The 13,438-nt window shown below is 56.9% G+C and overlaps 1 protein-coding gene across 6 annotated transcripts in view; it reads right to left on the reverse strand.

Annotated features, from left to right (window-relative positions):
• Positions 1-1,061: 1,061 nt before the first annotated feature.
• LOC101554098 (kinase suppressor of Ras 1) overlaps positions 1,062-13,438 on the reverse strand; it is a 157,300-nt gene continuing 144,923 nt past the window's right edge. For 3 of the 6 annotated variants that reach the window (XM_055133176.1, XM_055133177.1, XM_055133174.1), the window contains 5 exons: positions 13,241-13,372; positions 12,665-12,800; positions 7,929-8,062; positions 5,233-5,313; positions 1,062-3,642 (listed from right to left, as the gene is read on the reverse strand). In XM_055133176.1, the coding sequence (XP_054989151.1) occupies positions 3,564-3,642; positions 5,233-5,313; positions 7,929-8,062; positions 12,665-12,800; positions 13,241-13,372 (562 nt within the window). In that variant the 3' untranslated portion in view covers positions 1,062-3,563. Of the gene's footprint in view, positions 4,772-5,232; positions 5,314-7,928; positions 8,063-12,664; positions 12,801-13,240; positions 13,373-13,438 lie in introns of all 6 variants that reach the window. The other 3 variants (XM_055133179.1, XM_055133178.1, XM_055133180.1) reach the window with 2 other exon arrangements.

A 13,438-nucleotide genomic window follows, 5' to 3' on the forward strand; every position in this document is an offset into this window, starting at 1 on the left:
GGGAGTTCCCTTCTTAAACTTAAACTTTGCAGACCTTTCTCCCCATTCTGTGAAGTAGAATTTTGCACGAAGGAGATGGTGGTCCGATCCCGTTTGGAATTTTGGGACAACAGCGACATCGGTCAGGCAAAACCTTCGATTGAATATGATGTGGTCAATTTCATTGTGGAACTGTCCACCGGGAGACTCCCATGTCCAGCGTTTAGATTCGGCCTTCTGGAACTATGAGTTACCATGGATGGTCTTGGTCGACATGATGAACTCAGTCTCTCACCCTGATCGTTCCATTCAAGGCCATGGGTCCCAATGTCGAGTTCTTTGGGTGACCTTCTCGGTCCTATCTTGGCATTAAAATCACCAACAATGATCTTGTAGAAGGTGTGGTCTTCTTTATAGAACCTCTCCAGTTCCGTGTAGAACTTCTCAATTTCTTCATCATAGTTGGATGTTGGTGGGTAGACGACGAAGATAGAAACTGCCGGCAATGAGCCACATCTATTCAAGCATAATCGTCTGATTCGGGTTGTTAGTTAGGCATTCGAATGAATCAGTGCTCATGGCCAAGTTCGTGTTGACAAGGACACCAGCGCCACCAACGCCTCTGTTGTCACATGTTCTGAGGAACAGTCCTTCTCCAGTGTTGAAAATGGCATGATGTGATCAATGTCTTTTCATTTCTGTCAGACCAATGACGTCGTACTTGATCTTCTGTGCTTGCACCATCAGTTCCTCGATAGATGCTTCCGATGCCAGTGTATGTGTGTTGAAAGTATAGATGACTCTACCTTAAGTGAAATACACAGGAAGCCCTCCTCCTCCCCCTCCCCCCCAGGTCTTTCCAGCACCCTGGTGGTGGTCATGGGTAGCGCTTACTCAGGGAGGCACTGGGTCAGAAACCCAGACCAACTTGGTCTCAGGGGGGTGCAGGCAGCCCAGGCCTCCAACCAAGGCCTCCCACATCGCCAGCCGGGACCCACCAAGCAGACACAAGCTCCCCAGAACACCTGGGTACCGCTTTGCTCACACACCCAGACCCAGCAAGGACAGATGGCTGCAGCACGCTCGTTAATACTAATCATTTTAATTTAAATTAATAGCATTTCTGGAAGACAAATGCAGTTGATAGAAAATATAAAAACTTTTACTGTACAAATTTTACATCACATTCAGGACAGCAAGTGTGCGCCGTGCGGCTGCGAAAGATGCTGTGTTTGCCCACGTGCTGGCCCCCACATACCACCCACTTCACAGGGCTCTCCTGGCCCCCCGACCCCATAGAGAACACCATTGTGAGCTCAGAAAACACCATGAGGGGGCTGGGGGGACCCCTTTGACCCGGCGGTGCCCCCGCAGGCCACTCGGCTCTCCACTGGCTAGAAACTCGTTAGGACCCCAAGTCTGAGTTGGATGTAAGCTTGGGGCCGGGGCTCTGGGGGCTGAAGGCGCTGAGGGCACACCTAGGGCTCTGAGGCTGGGAACTGTGCGGAGGGGGGGGTCTCCCCGACCATCACCAAGGAGCCCTTTCAGCCTGCGTCTCCCACCCTCAACAAGGGTGAGCGGCAGGCGTTGAATTCACAGTATGTGCCGGCCTCGAGTGCTGCCGCGGGCGTGTGAAGGACCAGCTTGTCCCCGCGCCTTTATTCACAGTCACTTGAGCAGCAGAGAGGGCGCTGAGCAGAGCAAGGCGCTTCAGGTGACTTTCAGTCTGGGGGTGGGGGTCACACCTTCAGGTGCCTGGAGGACCAGGTGGCACAAGGTTCCTGCAGGCCCCTCACATGTTGTAGGCCCGAGTCTGCCAGGCCCCAAACGCTACCTTCTGAGCTTGTGTGTGTGTGTGTGTGTGTGTGTTGGGGGGGCTCCCTGGCACCCAGGGCCTCTCACACACATGCCGGTGTGCTCTGCCTCCTCCCAATGAAAATAACAGCAGGCCGGGGCCCAGTGGGCTGCAGGAGGCGACCTGGGCCCAGAGAGGACCAGGGTCCCGGCCCCACGGCTCCATGGCGGGCTCCTGGCAGATCTCACGCGCAGGAGGTGTTGTTCCTGAGGGGCTGTGACTGCTCGGTCCCTGGGTCCACAACATGTGCACAAGGCAGAGTTGAGCGGCTTGTAAAATGCTAAACCTGCATCACGGCCTGGGGCTGAGGGGCTGCTGGGAGGAACCTCCGGCCCTGGGCTCCCCCCGCAGGCTGTGGTTTTGGAGGTGGGGGCCTGTATGTGTGTCCGGGCAGGGGTGGGAGTAGACAGCCCACCGTGACCTCTCGAATCCTGGAGCCGACTGCACCAAGGTGGCGGACAGATGGCACGTCTCTGTGGTGATGGGAGGCCACGGAGGGCTGGCGGGGAGAAGGGAATGGGCCCATCTCAGCTGGGAGTCTCGAGACCCTGGGACGCCTGCTCAGACGCCCACGGTCTGTGTTCTAGACTGTTCTGACATGACTCCAGGGAGCTTCTGGATGTACCTGTCCCCCAGGGCAGCTCGGAGCAGAGCGGGCTGAGTCCGCCTTCACCTCCTGTCACTCCTGGCACCCTCCCTGGTTCTGGGGCCTTCTTGCCTCTATGTCTCTCTTCTGGTGTGGGGATGGGCCCCGGGCCTCCCACGGGCTACGAGGCGCTCTGGGGCCGAGAATGCTTTTCCAGGGGACAGAAGCTTCTCGCCCACAAAATACCCCAAACCAGCCTCTCCTGCTGGTTCCAACAGATATTAAAGAGGCCCAGCTTGGTGCTTGGCTATGCTCTGAAGGTCTGTGGGTTTGCAGGGCCAGCAGATGAGAGGGGCGAGGCCCCTTCAGACCCTCGGCTCAGCTCAAGGCTCTGGGTGAATGACTCCCTGTGGTCAACATGGGCAGGGCCCCCTGAATGTGGGTGGTGGGGGGACGGGGGCCAAGCTGTCCACCAAACCTTCCAGGGAGAGATCTGGGCCACGGTTCTGGGGGCACATGCCAGGACTCGTTTGTGTCTCTTTTGTGGTGCTGTTCTGAGGCTACGGGAAACGTCTCTCCCTGCAGCGGCCCGGCCCTGCCCCCTGCATCAGTCCCCATGTTACTGGTTCTGTCTCAACCTTTCCTGCAGGTATGAGCGGGGTGGGGTGGAGTTCTTGGGGAACTCCTCACCCCCAATCCAGCTGGGTTCCGGGGGCAGGGCACCCCGGCCCTGATGGAGGAAGGGACAAATCATGGGAAGGACCAAGGGAGAATCTGGGGAAGGTGCCCCAGTGACGGGGCATTGGAGCAGAGGCAGTCGGAACCCATGGGTGTCCATGTGACTCTAAGACAAAACACCATCAGGAGGCTTTCTTTCCTTGCTCGGGGCCCAGCGTGGCCCCCTCCATGCCCCCCGGGCCCAGCACGCTCGCCTGCCGGGACACTCATGTAAACGCTGGCGCAGGCCTCACTCCTGGCATGCAGGTATGGCACCGCTGGGCCGGGGGTGTGGCTCCACGTCCACTGAGGAGTCGGAGAGGGTGGTGCAGAGGGTGGTGCCCCGCAGTCATCTCGGTAGGTGTCTGGGTGTCTTACAAATACGTTTAAAGGGGAAAGGAGCCGGGAGAGGCACTGCCCGGCTGGCTACATCTTTGGGTTTGTGGACTCCAGGATGCCCAGGCCAAACCTTTCAAAGCGGGGCGCCACCTTGCTGCTGCTCATGCTGCAAAGAGGAACAGAAACAACAAGAGTTACATACCTGCCGGGTGCCCTCTGCGGCTGGGCGGCATTCGCTAGGAAGCAGGGCTGCCCGCTGAAGCGCAGAGGACCCGGACCCCAGTAAGCGAGAAAGGCTGCCCAGTCAAGCGGCCTCGGCCCAGCCCAGCATACGGACCCCCTGGAACTACTCTGGCCTTCTGGGGGAGCTGTGCGCCTCCCGCTGCCTGGACCCAGGCTGGCTCTGTGTAGCTGGGGGGGGGCGCATGGGGACCTGGGCCCCAGCATGGGGTGGGAGTGCCAGTCTCCTTTGGGAAATGTTCCCCAGATGGCAGGAAGCCTAGACTGGGGAAATCATCTGAGAAATGGGCTGATGTTCAGGACGACCAGAGCCTGCTTCCAGAAGTTTGGGCGTCGGGCCTGGGGTGGCCAGAGCCTCCATTGGCTGGGGACTGTTGGGAGCCATTGGGGTCAGGCTTGCTCTGGCTGCCTGGGTCAGGAGAGTCAGCAGGCGCCTTCGGGTGGCGGAAGAGGTGGAAGCTGGGCTCCCATTGGTGAAGCTGGAGACAGGCCGTCCTCTGGGAGTGGATGGCGGGGCCCCAGCCCATGGCCCCACAAAGCTGGCATCTTTCTGGGCCACAGGATGCACTGTGCCTGGCAGGAGGGGGCTGGCTCCAGGTGGCTGTGAAATCATTCCACTCCTCGCTGGACAAGATGCGGGCTGGCTCCCGGCCACGCCAAACCCCTCCCGTCCTGCGGACGCCAAGGCCGGAGGCCGCCGTGCTCAGGTCAGCGGGATGCGTCTCACGAAGGGTTAGTAAGGAGTCAGTCAGGAACACATGTCAGAATACCCCGCAGAAGCCGAGCCCGCACAAGGTCAGTCCCGCCAGGGTGGCGATCCCAGCTCTGCCTGGGGAGGGGTCAGTGACTCAGGCACACGCAGGCCGGGCGCGGGAAAGGGTCAGTGGTATAAACAAAGCAAGAGAAGGAGTCTCAGGGGAGAAGGCTGGAGCGACAGCGCCCGGCGCCCCGGTTAGTGCCCGCGTCTCAGCGTGCGTCTGAGCAGAAGTGGCCACGCTGGGTGGTCGATTAGGAGGAAGGAAGCCCCTGGACATGCAAGGCAGCCAGGCTACAACCTAGGGAGAGAAGAGAGGGGCCGTGTTAGAGCCGCCGCCCCTGCCTCGGACAAACAAAGGGACGTCCCGCAGCATCCGGACCCCCAGGAGTCCAGCGCAGACAGCCTGAGCCCAGCAGCCCAGAGACAGTGGCGGAAGGTCCTGCAGAGCCGGCCAACAGGCCTGCTGCTTCTCAGCCCCCGGCCAGCCCCAGTCCCACCAGCTCCGGCCATGATCTGGGTTCGGGGCTGGCTGTTCTCCAGTCCAGAGTACGGTCAGAGGCCGTGTCCAGGGCTGAGCGTGAGAAAGACAGGCCCGCCTGTCCCTGGCTGGTGGTCCCTTCAGCTGCGAGAAGGTCCCTTTGGTCCATAGGGATGAACACACACACATACACACACACACACACACACACACACACATGGGAAGGGGAAGCAAGGGGAGTGCGGGAGCGGGCAGAGCGCGGGGGTGGAACCAGGACACACTATTCTTCCAGAATGGGGCGGGTGTTCTTAAAGTCGGGGTGACCGGGACGTCCTTTCCCGTAGTAGCGGCTCCGCCAGCGACTGGGAGTGGCCGCGACGTTTCACCCCAAGGGGCCGAGCGTGGCAGAGGTGTCCCCAGGTGCAGGCGTCAGGGCCCAGTGTGGGCAGGTGGAAGGGCAGGCGAGAGACAGGACAGACACCCGCCACCCCCACCCCCGGAAACACAGACGCAACAGACAGATGGGAAAGAAGAGAGAAAACGAGAATTAGAGGTGCGTGCATGGAAGAAATGACACTTGGCTGCCGCCTCCCCCATGCTGCCTGTGATCTCGCCCTGAGTTTCCCACCTGCGACTGAGGGGACGGGGCAGTGCCGTCCTTAGGGACTCCCGAGTCATCTGCATGCTGGTGCCCATCTAGCACCTCCCTTTTCTGGGTGAGAAAACTAGAGCCCGGCTGGGGAATGAAGCTGCCGGGGGCCTGGAAACCAGCACTTTGGACTTTGTGTCAGGCCGGGAGAAGCGAGGGGCTCCTGCAGAAAACCCTCCGAGACCCTCCCCTAAGACCTTCCTGAGTCCCTCCCCAGCTCCGAAACTTCCTCCCGAGGCCTCTCCCCCAGCTCCCTGGGCAGGCAGAGGATGCTGGCCCACACGGCCCTGGGGCCGGGCTTCCTGGGCCTGTCTGAGGGGCTGCCCCAGTCTGGTAACACACCCACCCCACAGAGGCTCCATCCATGAGACTGCGGACTTCCTGCTGGTGGAGGCCTGGCCTCGACCTTCTGTGTCCCCAGGGGAGGAGCGGGTACTTTTTCATTCTAAAATCTAACTTAATGGCTCTGAATAAACCCTGACCTATTTGGTTGTGGGGGGTAGGGGGCAACCTGGCATGGCTCAGGACACCGGATGTGGTGCCAGGGCTCAGCTGCATGCAAGGCAAGCACCCTAAACCCCTGCCCTGTCCTGCTGGCCTGCACCCGGACCACCTGGAAGCCAGCTATGGAATCTAGCATCCTTGGTCCTCCTTCCCTGCAAACTGTAATTCCCCCAGCGAGTGCCCGCGCTGGACGGCAGCAGCAGAGGGACCCCCTGGCTCATCGGGCCCCACGTGTATGCTCTGAATGGGCATGCAGGGGCCCTCAACATTGACAGCTTATGGGCTCTGGTTTGCTTTTAGGACTTGTATGTGTTGGCAAACTAGGTGTCAGCTGAATCTGGCCACAAAGAGGCTGCGACCATTTTAAAGGGCTAAAAAAAGAAACCAAGCAAGCCCTCTCCAGCAACCCCCACCCCCGCCAATAAAAAGCCCCACTGCACAGAATGTGTGATGGAAGCACAGGCAGAGAGGGGGACTGCGGTGACCACCCACACGGGCAGCAGGTGGCAGATGCAGGTGTGGCTTCTGCGGGGCTCAGGAATATGGCCCAGGTGCCCCCAGTGCAGCAGGGCTATTTTGGCTGGGGAGAGATGCTCTGGGGCTCTATGCAAGGGTCCACTTCCGAGAGCGGCCCTCTACCTTATATGATTTAAAAACCATCCACCCTGTCCAGGGGCTCGGCCCTACACGGGCTGCCACTGTTTGGGGGGCACAGTCCCCAGACTGAGAATGCAGATGTCAGCTGGAGGCTACATCTGCCTCTGCGGGTTGGGAAGGGGGGAAGAACATTGCTTTTGTTTTGATTTTTGGGGAGACCCATACCCGGCAGTGCTCTGGGGCTACTCCCCGAGCAAGACACAGGAGACCTGAAGCTTCAGCACCCAAAGCCTGGGGCTGGCTCTCTCCCCGGCCCACAAAAAGGTTTTTACTTTTTTTTTTTTTTTTTTTTGCTTTTTGGGCCCCACCCGGTGATGCTCAGGGCTTACTCCTGGCTCTGCACTCTCAGGGGCCACTCCTGGTGGGCTCAGGGGACCATATGGGGCACTTTGGATCAAACCCGGTTTGGCCACATACAAGGCAAGCACCCTACCGGCTGTACTATTTCTCTAGGCCCTAATTTCTAGAAGTGTTATGTTACTTTTCATTTTGTTTTTGGGCCACACCTGGGGGTGCATGGGCTCTCCTCCGGGCCGAGTGCTCGGGGGCTGTTCCTACTGTTGCTCAGGGGCCTACGTGAGGCTGGGTTTGAACTGGGGCCTCCCCTGTGCAGAGCAGCCCCGCAGCCCTCCGGGAGGGCTACGTCGGAGTGGCCTGGCAGCAAAGGAAATGAGGGCGAGACAGAAAGTAGGCGGCGAGGGTCCACAGTCCCGAGGAGACCAGCCTTGCACAGCAGGGACAGGGGACATGTTGGAACAGACGCGAGGTGTGCTCTGAGCCGCCAAGCACCCCGGGACCCTGGCAGGGGCTCCCCACGAGGTGCTGTTTGGGGGCAAGGAAGCTCCATCTCGCGTCTGTGCCACTGTCAGCAATTGGGGGTGGGGGGGACTCTGGCTTCCTGCTCACTGCCCCTCCCCCGCACCAGCCCCACACCAGGCAGACGCTTCTGGGCCGGGCATGGCAGGTGAGACGGAGGCTTTCGGGGAGCAGACAGAGATGCTGCCGTGTCCCATGCGATGATTGAGAAGTCCCAGCCTCGCTCGGGGGCAGCGGGGAGCAGCAGTCCCCGAGACCAGTGCATTAAGCAGCTGAGGTGCTGGGGACACACAGCCCGCGGTGTCCTTTGAAGGGCCCAGCCAGCAGGTCTGGCTATCGAACGGGACTTACTCAGCGGATTTCCAGAAGTGGCCCGGGTGGGACAGTCGCCGGTTCAGCTTGGGCAGCTTCTCCAGCATGTCCATGAGCATGGTGAAGCTGGGCCTCTCCTGCAGCTCGAATGCCCAGCAGGCGGACAGGATCTCCTGCAAGGGAGCTGGTGTCAGTGGTGGGCCGCCAGCGGGGAAGGACAGGGTCCCAGTGATGCCGGCAAGCACGGCCCCCACCCCCTGCCGGGCTCTCCTGCTTCTCCTCCAACATTTCACAATTGGTGGAGAAATGACAAATTTTCACAAGCATCGCAGGGATACTTTATTCTGTTTGGGGGAGAGTACACCTGCGGTGCTCAGGGGCTACTCCCAGTGACCCCTGAGGGACCCCGTGCTGCTGGGGATTGCAAAGCACAGGATCCAGCCCTTAGGAACACATGCAAAGCACAGACTCCTGCCCTTAGGACCATCTCCCTGGCCTGATGCCATGGCGTTAGATCTCATTTGCATTTTATCAGAATGCAAATAAGAAACAGGAAGATCCGGTAGAGAAGAAACCATGCAATGGATCCAGGACTTAATGAGAAAGAAGCAAAAAACCGTCACAGGACGACATCCCTGTAGGACTGAAATTTAATCCATTGCAGTGTAGGAAGGAAATAAAAATTTAAAAAAATTAAAGAGAGGGAGGGGGCAGATTTCTTTGGATGAGGGGAGGGAAACAAATTGCCACAGGTCTCAGCAATAAGGGCAAGGGGATGGGAACACAGGGGCCAGGTCAGACTGAGGAGCAGGGTGGCTGGGCACACTCAGACACCTCCTACGGGGAGTCAGAGCCAGCAGGGAAAGCTGGAGGGATGGGTTGCGGGACCAGCTTTATCTCTGCTCTTTCTCCCAGAGGAAGTATCCCTTGAGATGAACCAGTGCTAGAGGCCTCTGCCCCCTTTGTTCTGCAGCACAGCAACCTTTGATAGAGAACAGTTTGCTCAGCTTAGATTAGCATAGATAGGCAAAGGTCTCTAGAATGCCTTCTTTGTTCTGCTGAGGCTGGTATCACTGTCACTATCATCCCCTTGCTCACCCATTTGCTCAAGCGGGCACCAGTAACGTCTCCATTAGGAGACTTGTTACTGTTTTTGGCATATCAAATACTCCACAGGTAGCTTGACAGGCTCTGCTGTGCAGGCGAGATACTCTCGGTAGCTTGCCGGGTTCTCCAAGAGGGGCGGAGGAATCGAACCCGGGTCGTTCACGTGCAAGGCAAACGCCCTACCCACTGTGCTATGGCTCCAGACCATTTTCCTTATATAAATTATGTTAATATGTTCCCACAAAATTAGCATAATATATAAATTCATATTCAATGTCAATGAGCATTCTATATCCTGTCAGGAACAGTTTCTCGTAAAAGTCTTAATAGGCACATTATTACCAGTATACTGTCAAAATCAGCTTGTAATTTCTTATTACACAAAACACTGAAAACAATGGAAGGCTTCAAGCAATAACATAAAGATGATTAGAGATGATTTGCCTTGGGAGGCCTGGGGCACATGAACAGGCCGAGATCTTAAATTGTTCCTGTAAGCAGGATCTGAAAATGGGTGGTTTCAACTGCACACAACACTAGGATTTCTAAGACAGCAATGAGGTGTGTGTGTGTGTGTGTGTGTGTGTGTGTCCGGGGAGGTGGGGGGAGAGGGAGAGGGAAACAGAAAAACCATAAAAACCTGTATTCAAGCTGATAGAGTGTTTCATAAGGATAATTCAAGGAATAACACACACACACACACACACACACACACACGTTACAACTAGTGAATGCTTTAAGCAAAGTTGCAGAGCACAGAACCAAGTGAGATAATTAGTTGTGTTTCTGTATAGTAGGTAACATAAGCAATCCAAAGAATAAATTTTACAAGTGAAGTAAGTCATATACTGAAAACAACACATAGCAGAAATTTAAAATGTAAATAAACTGAAAGACATTTTGTGTTCATGCATTAGAAGGTTAAACATGTTAAAATGTATATAACATATATAGTAACCAACAGATTAAATGTTACTAAAAATCCTGATGATTTTTTTTGTCTTTATGGGGGGGGGGAGCCATACCCTGCTGTGCTCAGGGCTTACTCTTGGCTCTGCACGCAGGTATTACTCTTGGCAGGTCTCGGGGTGGGGGTTGGAGTGGGGGTCTGGGGATTGAACAAGGCAAGTGGGCAAGTGCCTTAACCATTTTCTGTCTCTCCAGCATCCGAAGGTCCTTTTGCATATAGAAATATTTCACCCTAACATGCGCATGCATTCCACAGGTACTGGAAATAGCCAAGCCAATTGAGAGAAAGTAGAAAGGGCTGATGATTTTTTGAGATCCCTGACTTGGGGCTGGTCCCTGGCAGTAAGGGCCAGAGAGAGTAACAGCACAGAGGGTGAGGCACACATGCCCTGCACGCTGCCAACCCAAATTCAGTCCCTGACACCGGGAGAGGGCCCCCCCCCCACCGGCTCCACCAGGAGTGATTCCTGGGTACAGAGCCAGGAGAAAGCCAGTGTAGACTCCCAAAACATGAAAGATAAATAAAATGAAGTAAAATTCCTTACTATGAGGAAGGAAGAAAGAAAGGGGTCGGAAAGACCCACACGCCCCTGCACGTGTCCGACCTGGATTCAACCCTCAGCATCCCATATGGGCCCCCAAGCCCACCAGGAGTGATTCCTGAGTGCACAGCCAGGAGTAACCCCTGAATATCGACACGTGTTCTCCCCCCCGCAAAAAAAATACATAAAAAAAAACCAACAGGGACAAAGGGAAAGAAGAGGGAGGGAGGGAAGAAAGGAGAGAGGGAGAGAGGGAGGGAAAGAGGAGGCAGACAGGCAGGAAGGAAGAAAGCAAGCAGGCTAAGGTGCTTCTATCAATAATATAAAAAGGCAATTATGAAGTACAGAGGGAAAAAACCTGCACACGAAGGCCAAGGTACAAATGTGAAGCCCAGAAAACAGGTGCAGAGGAGGAAAATGCAGGGGTAAAGAGATGAACTACAGGAAGGAAATGGAATTCTAGTCAGTAGCACCGCAGCAGCAGAAACAATGCATCGAGGCCAGAATCCCACAGGACACCCCAGGATCAGTCCCAGCCGTCAGGCACGGGGAAGCCGGAAGCAAGGCAACAGGAACAGAAGTACAGATAGCCTGAGCATCGAGGCGCGGCTGGAAGGAGGAGCGGGTATCTGGGGAGTCCTGCGGGCTGAGGCAGGCTGCTCCCCTGAGGAACCGGGCCCTTGGCCAGCCTCCCGGGAACAGTCACTCAGGGTGGCCATCACAGCAGAGCCTCACCCAGGTAACTAACCTGAAAGGTGACACTCAGAGGCCACACCCCTCTTTTCACAATGATGCGACCTTTTTTTTTTCCTTTTGTTACTGACCAATAGCACCTTCCAACAGACAAGAACCAAACCAAAAACCAAAACAAAACCAAATAAGCAAAAGGCGAGGGCAGAGCCCGCCGGGCCCACTTTCCCTCCGCCCCTGCCTGGCCCCGCGCTGTCCCTCAGCCACTGTGGAAAGGCCGCCAGGGCTGGAGACGGTGAGAAAACACCCCTGAGTTCAGAATTCCAGCTGGGTGCTAGAATTACCTGCGGAGCTCTCCAGAACAATGGAAACAGGAGGCCTGGGGGTGGGCTACCTGGGTGAAGGGGTCCAAAGGAACCAAGTCCCAGGTATGAAACACATGAGGGGGTAGTGCTGCCACCAGGGGGCCCTGAGGCTGAGCGTGGCCAAGAGGTGTGTCTGTCCTCTTTTCATTTGTTTACTTCATTTACTTTTGTTTGGGGGCCACAGGGATGCCCAGGGCGTACTTCATTCAATCCCGGCACAATGTATACTCCCCTGCCTCTCTGAGCACCACCGGGGGTGAGACCCGGAGCACTGCCACACTGGAAGGGTGTATGTGGGAGGCACTGAGTAACAGATAGGTCAGCAATTGCCTTAGGAGTCGGGATTCTGCAAAAAGAATTTGCTGTGGAGGGGCCGGAGCGATAGCACAGCGGGTAGGGCGTTTGCCTTGCACGCGGCCGACCCGGGTTCGATCCCCAGCATCCCATATGGTCCCCCAGCACCGCCAGGAGTAATTCCTGAGTGCAAAGCCAGGAGTAACCCCTGAGCATCGCTGGGTGTGACCCAAAAAGCAAAAAAAAAAAGAATTTGCCGTGGAAACTTCAACTTTTTTCCAAGCATTCCAGAAACTCACGATGGAGAAGGCCTGACCCTGCTGTGTATTCGCTGAGAACTGTCGTTTGCTTCTTCCAGTATTTTTTTTTTAGATTTTTTTCCCCCCTGAGACTTGCATGCATACCACATTCCCGCCTCACACCCTCCACCAGGGAGCTGCCCCCTTTCACCACCGCCTCAGAGTCCCCGCCACCCGCCTTCCTCCCTCAAAGACGCTTCTGCAGGTCTGGAGAAATAGTACAGCGGGTAGGGCGTTTGCCTTGCACGCAGCCGACCCAGGTTCGATTCCCAGCACCGCCAGGAGTAATTCCTGAATGCAGAGCCAGGAGGAACCCCTGTGCATCACCGGGTGTGACCCGAAAAGAAAAAAAAAAAAAAGATGCTTCTGCAAAATCAAGAACGTGAACCTCGGGTGGGTGGGAAGGGACACGGGTCCTGCAGCGGCCACCGCCAGTTCCCTCTCCCATGCCCTGCTCAGGTGAGTGACTGAGGGCAGGCACCCCCCTCCCACACCGCGGGGCTACTCACGGTGACTTCCTTCCCCAGGCTGACGGAGGCCAGCACGCGCTTCATTCCCTCGCCGCTTCCAATCTGCCAGATCAAGGCCTCAGCCGGCTGGATCTTGAAGGGCCAGTCTCTCGCCTGCAGCTCATACCAAACGGTCCTGCAGGGAACGTGCGTGGGCATCACCTCCCGCGTCCTGGACCGCTCTGCCCAGCTCAAGCCAGCCCGAGAAGCCAGGATCCCTCCTCCCACCCTCAGGGGCACATGCCTGGGTGACAAATCCAGGGCCACCCTGGGGCTGTGAACAGAGTTTTGAGGCAACTCTGACCTGGGCCTGAGGCTGTGGAAGCCCTTAGCCACATGGCCTGGGGGTTGGGGGGGTCGGGGTGCTGATGTGAGACTCCAGGGTTGTCTGAGTAACAAATGCCTCCTGGATCAGAGAGATAGGACAGCAGGTACCGTGTCTGCCTGGCAGGCGGCCAAGCTGGGTTCAATCCCTGCCATCCCATGTGACCCCTCAAGCACCACCAGGAGTGATTCCTGAGCATCGCTGGGGGTTGCCCTCCACCCCCCCACACACACACCGCTAAATAAGATTACCCGAATGCATAGACATCAGCGGCTCTGGAGAAGGGCAGCTGGTCCTCGTCCTTCCCGGGCGTCATCTCCCGCACGATCTCGGGGGCCAGGTAGCACAGCCAGTCATGGGACAGCTTCAGCTGGTTCTCTCGCCTGCAGCAAGCAGCCAGAATGAGTCTTCTCGCAGCCGAGGCCCGCTGGCACCTCCGGGACACGCAC

Source organism: Sorex araneus, chromosome 3 (assembly GCF_027595985.1).
Source record: "Sorex araneus isolate mSorAra2 chromosome 3, mSorAra2.pri, whole genome shotgun sequence".
Taxonomy (NCBI): Eukaryota; Metazoa; Chordata; class Mammalia; order Eulipotyphla; family Soricidae; genus Sorex; species Sorex araneus.